The sequence below is a fragment of the Diachasma alloeum genome, unplaced genomic scaffold, assembly GCF_001412515.2.
Source record: "Diachasma alloeum isolate Michigan unplaced genomic scaffold, Dall2.0 Dall_scaffold_00656, whole genome shotgun sequence".
Classification (NCBI taxonomy): domain Eukaryota; kingdom Metazoa; phylum Arthropoda; class Insecta; order Hymenoptera; family Braconidae; genus Diachasma; species Diachasma alloeum.
In genome coordinates, this window is record NW_021680788.1 from 189,979 (window position 1) to 199,204 (window position 9,226).

At 43.8% G+C, this 9,226-nt stretch overlaps 1 protein-coding gene across 1 annotated transcript; it reads right to left on the bottom strand.

The window, feature by feature from the left end:
• Positions 1–7,238: 7,238 nt before the first annotated feature.
• Positions 7,239–7,712, bottom strand: LOC107044000. Its single transcript, XM_015265729.1, has one exon. It carries the CDS (start codon positions 7,710–7,712, stop codon positions 7,239–7,241), a length of 474 nt encoding a protein of 157 aa, XP_015121215.1.
• Positions 7,713–9,226: the final 1,514 nt, after the last annotated feature.

Genomic DNA, 9,226 nt, shown 5'->3' on the forward strand with positions numbered 1-9,226 from the left:
CAGTGATCGCAGGATATCCCGGTATCCTTCTAAGTTGTACAGCTGCTTGTGGCGAGTTGTATTTTTTTCGGGTTTATATAAGCAACTAATAAGAAGAAAAATAGTAAAAAACAGAAAGAAAGTAGGCAATAAAGTAATACAGGAAATTAAGAGGGTAGGAGCAGGGGGAGGAGATGAGAGGGATTAGAATGTATATAGGTCTAAGGCGTCTAAGGATTGGACCCTTCATATAAAAGTCAGTGAGTGTAAAGATCCGATAAGTGTAAAAGTTAGTTGAGTCTGAAGGATCACGCGAATGTAAGGGTCAGTTGAACCTAAGGGTAAAAAAAGTACGAAGGGTCAGGCGAATGTAAGGGTCAGTTCAGTAAGGGTCAGATAAGTAAAAAGCTCAGTTGAGTTTAAGGGTCAGTTGTGGTCAAGTGTCAGTTGAGTTTAAGGGTCAAATGAATCTAAGGGTCAGATGAGCATGAGGGCCAGATGGGTTTTTTTTATCAATAAGCGTAAAACCTTCAGCATAGGGCCAGATGGATATAAAGGTTAGCCGAGTGCGAAGAATCACACAAATCTGAGGGTCAAAAGCGTACGAAGGATCAGGTGAATATAAGGGTCAGTTGAGTTTGGGTCAGAAAAGTAGAAGTCTCAGTTGAGTTTAAAGGTTAGATGCGTCTCAGTGATAGTTGAGTTTAAGGGTCAGATGGGTATAAGGATTAGTTGAGTCCGAAGGATGATGCGAATTTGAGGGTCGGTTGAGTAAGGGTCAGATACGCAAAAGCTTCAGTTCAGTTTCAAGGTCAATTGCGTCCAAGTGTCAGTTGAGTTTAAGGGTCAAATGAGTCTAAGGGTTATTTGAGTCCGAAGGATCGGGCGAATCTAAGAGTCAGTTGAGTCTAAGGGTCAAAAAACTACAAAGGCTCAGGCGGATTTAAGGGTCAGTTGAGTGCGCAGGGTCACGCGAATTTACGAGTCAGTTGAGCCTAAGGGTCAAAAGAGTACGAAGGGTCAGGCGAATCTAAAGGTCAGATGAATATTATAGAGATTTCATTGATACTTAATTCTATACATTGTGACGAGGCACATTTATTTATTTTTTATTATGTTTACGTCACTCTTTCCCCCACCACACTCTGACCCCCTAAAACTCCCGCCACCGTTGGCCACCTAACCGCCCAAATATTTCCCCTCGCCCCCCCCCCTTACCTTTCCCGCTGGAAGCAGAGACGAGACCACCCGAAGGACGTCAACATAACCGGCTTATGAACTCGACTGACCAAAACCTGTGCCCCCTGGAAGAATACCCACAGACGCCCGTCAAAAACACGCATCATCAGCAGCCCAGGTGACTACGCTCCTGTGTGATATCCCCTGGCCACCCGCAGAGATCTAAGTCAGGTGACGATCAAGTACGAAATCTGACGAATGAAGGAAACGAAGAAATACGGAGAAATGCGAAGAAATCGCGACGAAAGAGAAGATGAAGAAGAGAAGAAAGAAGTCACTCGCTACACAGCAGTCTCTTGTGTAACTACGTGTATTTTTGAGTTTCCCATTCTTGAGCCCTTGAAGACAGAAAATAGTTAAGAGGAATTTTGGAAGTGTTTGGGTCATCTTCCCATTTGTTTGGACCAAAACCCCGGAAGCTGGAATTGGAAGAAAGGCTTTCTATTGGCTGGATTCGCCTGGAAAGATTGGAAGTCGTGCATATCCGAAAACCCACGCTATATCCACGTAGTCGTGAGTACAAGTTACCTTGCCCATTTTCCCAGAAGTATTCCCTTTTCCCCCGATATTACCCCCCAACGGTGAGCCTACACTATTTATTTTCTGCCCCTTCAGTTATTATTTTTATATCTAGTTGCATTCCCTCGACACGACTAGCTTCTCCCCTTTTTCCTGCATTAGAGTCACTCCCTTTTTACGTGTACAAAAGTTGCCTGGCCTTACCCATAACCCTAGATCCAAGTAAAAGGCATTTCAAGCGTCTTACGACGATCTGTCATGTAAATTCATAGAAATATAGATATTCAGTTAATTTTATCCCTCATTTGTCCTCATTATTTAATTGCTCTAAATCCCCCTTTTAGGAAATAATAATAATTAAATATTGAAAAGTCACAAATTGGCGCCCAACGTGGGGCCAGGTGCTAAAAATTGAGCATATTATTTTTCTCCCCCCTAGCCTCCCCCCTAAAGTCGCATTCCGTTCCTTTTGTGTGGCTCACTGTTGCGGGTTTGTTATGATCGCGTAACGCAGTTACGGTCGCCCGATACACTCATCTTTACTTTATACTGTGCATTCTCGTTCGAATATTTTTCTCTCGAATATTTTTCTTCTCGAAATTATTTTTGACTACTGTGTGCCCTCGAATTTATTCCCCTTGTACCCCCCTCTCCACCCCCACCCCTCGAGTATTGACTTCGTCATTCCCTCGCCTTTTATTTCTGGTCTCCCGCGTTTTTCATAAATTGCATAAATCCCCTCGTATCCCTCCATTCCCCCCCACCCCACCTTGAAACTCCCCTCACCCCTCCTTGAAATTAAAGTAGAATCCCTAAATTAAACCAACATTTTCCTTTTCGAATCAAACTAGAAATTCTTAGTGTAGAAATTTCCAAGATTTTTCTTTTTCTTTAGTGTTTCTTTTTATCAATGTAACGGGAAGAATAGCTACTCATTTCAGTTCAATTTTCCTGCTTTCTCCGACTTTTCGAACCTGAAAAGGGGGACTCTCGTGTCTTGTTAAGATTAGCCGTGAGAAATAATGGGATAACCCGCGGGTAGTTGTTTCCCTCCAACTTCCAGAAAGTGTGAATTACGTTAAAATTTCGAGTTAAAATGGGTTGGGAGTTAGAGACAAAAATTTCCTCACGCGACATTGAGTTCTTTTTTAGTATCGAAGGTGAAAATGAAAATCCCATCAGTCAACGGGATTTAGAATTTTTCTTTGGAGTCGATAGTGAAGATTCCTCTCAGTCGGATGATTCATCAGTGTTGATTTCACTCACACAGTCCAGTGATAAAAAAGAAAGAGGAAATTCTCCCAATAGAAATGAGAATGTTTCCCCTATTGACCCCTCCCTCGAAGCTCATCCCATCGCCTATAACCAGCCCCAGCTTATCCCCCTAGCAGTCAGTACTAAACCCAAGTGTCCCTCTGAACAAACCCCCCAGAACCCCACAGGAGAAAGCCCCAGAACTCCCCCAGAATTACCACCGAACCCCGAGGCTCTTGCACCCAATCGATCGCACGACCTTCCTTCCAGAGAAAGTAAGCCCACAGATTTTTCGAGTCACAGAAAGAAAGAAAGTAGAGAGACCATGATTGTCAATGATCTCAAAGGAAACGTAATTGAAGATCCCGAAATCCCTCCCCAGATGAATCAGATCCCCCCACTCATGTCTCTGAGAATTCCTCAGTTATCCATCCTGGATCGAATCCTCCCACTCATATCCCTGAAAATTCCCCATCCCTCCAGCCTAGCTCGCATTCCTATGATTATGAGTATGAAAATTCCCCATCTATTCAATCTGAATCCAATCCCTCCACCAGTGAGTCCGAGAATCCCTCGTTCCCCTGCAGTTGATAGACCACCCTCGACTCATTGTGAGAACCGACCCCCTGATATTTCAGTGGGCAACTCAGACCCCCATATGACCCTCAGCAGATCTACCAAAGTTAGGAATAGTACGTCTTCAGACCCTCCAGGTCAAGATTTCAAAGTGAATGCTGCAATATGCCATTGCAGATTTAAGCAAGATGAGGGTTGCTTTCCTGGGATCCAACTGAAGGACCCAGTGAATAATTTGAGAACATTGGCCATCATTCTTTTACGATTGGTTGATGTTGGGAAAGGTAGTATCTTGAATGACCCCGGAGAAGAGAGCCTCAGAAAGTCCCCCCCATACGACTCGTTCACCCCCGGGACCATTAGTACACCCTTGCCCCCATCAGACCCCGAACCCCCTGACTCTTCGTCCCTAGAACAGCCCTCAGACAGACCCAACAATGCCCCAGACCCCTCCCACCAGAGAACCCCAGCTCATTCCCTAGAATCCTCACTTTTCCAACCCCAGCGACCCAAGAAACCTCAGCATTCATCCCCCCAACAACTCCTCATCCCAATGAAATTGAAATTCCCGCGCCCATGTCCTTAAGTATCGCACCACCCCCACAATGGAAACATTCCTCCCAGGAATGGAATCTTCCCAGATTCAGCCTGACTCCCCGACCACGCCCCCCACCCATTCGTTAAGTAATTATTGATGAGTTCTCCCAGTCAATCATTTATGTTAGTTAATGGGTTAGGTTAGAAGAATTGGGATGTATAATAGGTTAATTAGTCACCCCGATACCCCCCTGAAATAGAAATCAAGGGAATTGATTAGTTATAGGTCAGTAAGTGCCCCTATCCCCGGAAGACCCAGAATAATACGCAAAAATGTTTTTTATTATTTCGTATGGCCCGAGAGTGGCCCGAAATACCCAAAGGAAGCCCCGAGTTATTTGAGTATACCTTGTATGGCCCAAGAGTGGCCTGAAATCTTCAAGGAAGGCCCCGATTAAGAATAGTTCCCAGAATTAAGTTAGTATATTCCGTAAGGTCCCAAAGTGGCCCGGAATCCCCCAGGAAAGCCCCTAAGCTCCCCACGAGGCCCCGAAATACCCTTAAAGAACCCAGAACACGATCCCAAATACCTAGACCGACCCTTAGAATTCCCCAAAATCCCCAGAAATAACCCGGAAAAACCCCATAGTTGTAAATATTCACCCTGATATCCCAGAGTTCAAAATCCCCCTAGTCACAAGAGCCCCACAAGAGTCATGATGTGCCCTCAAGATTCCCATAAGGCCCTGAAATGCCCGGAGAACCCAAAATAGAACCCAATGTCTTTAAAATATTCAGAGAAAGTTGGGAGGGCCCTGACGCATTCTAAGAATCCTGGAATTAGGTTAGAATTAGGTTAAAAATATTTCGCATGACCCAATGTGGGCCGAAATACCCCAGAATATGAGAGATTGTATAATCAGTTGGTGCGATGAAAGCATGACTGCACAAAGTTGCCCAGAGATCCATAATGATTATTAGTTAAAATCACTCGTGGATAAAATTGTCGTTAGTTTAGGTTTTGAAGTAGTTACATCTTTCCCCCACGAGACTGATAAGGAGCCCCCAAAAATCGAATCATCCCCCCCAGCGACGAAGTTAGGTGAATCCCCACAACCCCCATGTCCCTTCACCCTAGTTGTCCCTGATCCTGATACCCCACGTTCTCATTCATTGACCCCATGGTTATCCTCAGAATAGCCCTATTCCCCTAGAGTTAACCCCTCTGACACCCTCACTAGCCCAAGATATCCCCTCGTTCTTCCGAAGACGATTAGTGTAATTTTCTTTCCTTTTGTTACCCAAAAGGCCATGGAATAGGATTTTCTGAGTTATTTTGTTTTTTTTTTATAATAATTATTTTGGAGGATTATTTTGAGTCCATTTAGAGCGAGTTTTGCCGGCGTTATCATGAAACCAAAACGGTATGATAAACGATGTGGTAATGTACCCTGTACATGATTAGAAAATACATTTAAGTTAATGAATAATGTCTGAGCCTTCATTCCAGTCTCACCTTTCCTGGAGCAGTCGGGTATCATGAAAGTTTGGATATCGTTCAACATAGGGTTGTGGAAACCCTATGTGTTCTCTACCCCCGGGACAGCTGTGACGAGGCACATTTATTTATTTTTTAATATGTTTACGTCACTCTTTTCCCCACCACACTCTGACCCCCTAAAACTCCCGCCACCGTTGGCCACCTAACCTCCCCAATATTTCCCCTCGCCCTCCCCCTTACCTTTCCCCCTGGAAGCAGAGACGAGACCATCCGAAGGACGTCAACATAACCGGCCTATGAACTCGACTGACCAAAACCTGTGCCCCCTGGAAGAATACCCACAGACGCTCCTCAAAAACACGCATCATCAGCAGCCTAGGTGACTACGCTCCTGTATGATATCCCCTGGCCCCCCGCAGAGATCTAAGTCAGGTGACGATCAAGTACGAAATCTGACGAATGAAGGAAACGAAGGAATACGGAGAAATGCGAAGAAATCGCGACGAAAGAGAAAATGTAGAAGAGAAGAAAGAAGTCACTCGCTACACAGCAGTCCCTTGTGTAACCACGTGTATTTTTGAGTTTCCCATTCTTGAGCCCTTGAAGACAGAAAACAGTTAAGAGGAATTTTGGAAGTGTTTGGGTCATCTTCCCATTTGTTTGGACCAAAACCCCGGAAGCTGGATTCGCCTGGAAAGATTGGAAGTCGTGCATATCCGAAAACCCACGCTATACCCACGTAGTCGTGAGTACAAGTTACCTTGAACATTTTCCCAGAAGTATTCCCTTTTCCCCCGATATTACCCCCCAACGGTGAGCCTACACTATTTATTTTCTGCCCCTTCAGTTATTATTTTTATATCTAGTTGCATTCCCTCGACACGACTAGCTTCTCCCCTTTTTCCTGCATTAGAGTCACTCCCTTTTTACGTGTACAAAAGTTGCCTGGCCTTACCCATAACCCTAGATCCAAGTAAACGGCATTTCAAGCATCTTACGACGATCTGTCATGTAAATTAATAGAAATATAGATATTCAGTTAATTTTATCCCTCATTTGTCCTCATTATTTAATTGCCCTAAATCCCCCTTTTAGGAAATAATACTAATTAAATATTAAACGGTCACAGGTTTTATACGCAATCCGGAAAGGAAATTTTTATAAGATTAATGAGTTATTTTTTCAAAAATCTTCCAAAATGTTCAGANGCGTCATTGATTTTATAAAAAAAAATTCAAAATTTACAGAAAAGTAACAATATACGACGGCAACTTGTTACGAACTTTATTACAGGTCAACCATTCTCAAGGCCTCGACTAGGCCTGAATTGAAACCCATCGATAACTAAAAATAAAGGGTGTGTATATTCGTACCATCTGGGTGCCTGGTGTCTAGTCTTTGGGGTCTGGTGTCTCGAAGCTTTTTGGTACATGGGAAGTAATGTTGTGTCTGGTGTCTGGTGTCTGGTGTCTGGTGTCTCGAAGCTCTTGGTATATGGGAAGTAATGTTGGTGGCTGGTGTCTGGTGTCTTGAATCTTTTTGACGTATGGGAAACAATGCTGTCTGGTGCCTGGTGTATGGTGAATGTTGCCTGGTGGATGGTGTCTGGTGGCTGGCGGATGGTGAATGGTGCCTAGTGGATGGTGAATGATATCTGGTGGCTGGTGTCTCGAAGCATTTTGGTGTCTGGGAAGCAATATTGCATCTGGTATCTGGTGGCTGGTGTCTCGGAGCATTTTGGTGGATGCAAAGGACGTAGTGTCTGGTGGCTGGTGCCTGGTGTCGAGTGGCTGGTGTCTGGTGAATAGTGGATGATGGATAGCGGATGATGTCTGGTGGTTGGTGTCTCGAAACATTTTTGTGTATGCAAAACAATGTAGTGTTCCGTGTCTGGTGGCTGATGTCTGCTGTTTGGTGGATGGTGTCTCGATGCAATTTGGTGTGAGGGAAGCAATGTTGTCGCTGGTGTCTGGTGTCTGGTGGCTGGTATCTCGAAGCGTTTTGGTGTTAGGCAAGAAATGTTGTGTCTGCTGTATGGTGACGAGTGCCTGGTGGATGGTTTTTGGTGCCTAGTAACTGGTATCTGGTGGATGGAGTCTCGAAGCATTTTAGTGGATGGGAAGTAATGTTGTATCTGGTGTGTGATGTCTGGTGGAAGGTGCCCTGGTGGATGGCCGCTATCCACCAGATATCACAACCAAGCACCACACATCAGACACCAGCCACCAAACATAACATGGCTTCCCATACCCCAAAATGCGTCAAGACACCAGGCACCAGACACCAGACACAATATTGCTTCCCATATAGGAAAATGCTTCGAGGCTCCATCCACCAGACACCAGCCACCAGGCACTGTCCGCCATCAATCATCCACCATCTATTGGACACCAGCCACCAACCACCAAACACCAGCCGCCAGACACAACACTGATTCTCATACAGCAAAATGTTTCGAGACACCATCCACCAGGCACCAGGCACTAAATACCATCAACCGTCCATCAGACACCAGGCACCAGACACAACATTGCTTCCCATACACCAAAATACTTCGAGACACCATCCACCAGATTCACCATTGCTTCCCATACATAAAAATGCTTGGAGACACCAGACACCAGCCACCACACAGAACATTGCTTCCCATACACCAAAGGCTTCGAAACACCAGACACCAGCCACCAGACACAACATTACTTCCCATATACCAAAAAACTTCGAGACACCACACACCAGGCAGCTAGGGGGTATGATATGGAACATACAACCGTATCTCCAGATGGTATGAAAGTACGTCTTTTTCACACAAATTGTCAGAAATTGAGAAATTTAGGTGGTTATGCGACTCTGTTACTAAGCTGCCGATATTTTCGAATGAAGATAATTATTCTTGTGTATTTACTCGAGACTCATCACCCAAATATTTTTTCTCGAGCCGTGTTTACTGAAATAAGAAGCATGAAACTCATGAGACTCCTCCCTATTCCGTTTTTCTGTGATCCGTAACTTGTACCTTCGATTCCTCTGTCTCTGACTTTGGGAACTCCTTCTTGTTACTTCTAGGCGTGTTACTCTCCTGACCTCTCTATTCAACTCTCAAATTCCCTCAAAAGTCCATTCTATCCCAACCTATTTCATTGTTCGAATTTAATATCGATTTAATAAAACCCGCCCTTTGAATTTATCGAATTTCGATGCTTTCATTCAATTTTTTTCTTTCCAGAAATGAAGAAAATTTTTCTAGTTTCAATCAAAGTGCAAGTTACAAAGTTTGCTTTTTTTTAATCTAGAGAATTTTTTCCTGCAACCATTTATTTTTCTCTCTGACAAAAGCGATATCGAAAAAAGAGAAACGATGCGAAGAGTCTCAAACTTTGATCGCGATTTTTTTTTTGGAGATACTTTTTTCTATTATCAAAAAGTAATAAAACAATGTATCTCCGATGAAATATAGAAAAGGGCTATTAGTGGAAAAAAGTTTCAATAACAAACATACGTATCTTCGGATGTCCGGTAGATACGTTGTTCTTTTATTCGATGCTGATTACATATACGTTTCTCTGACTCCCATTTCTTGGAGATACGTTTCTTTGTTTATTAAAAATATCCTGATACATG

Bases quoted from the DNA above. Each gene is read 5' to 3' on its own strand.
- LOC107044000 (XM_015265729.1), bottom strand. From the start codon at position 7,712: ATGCTTCGAGACTCCATCCACCAGATACCAGTTACTAGGCACCAAAAA.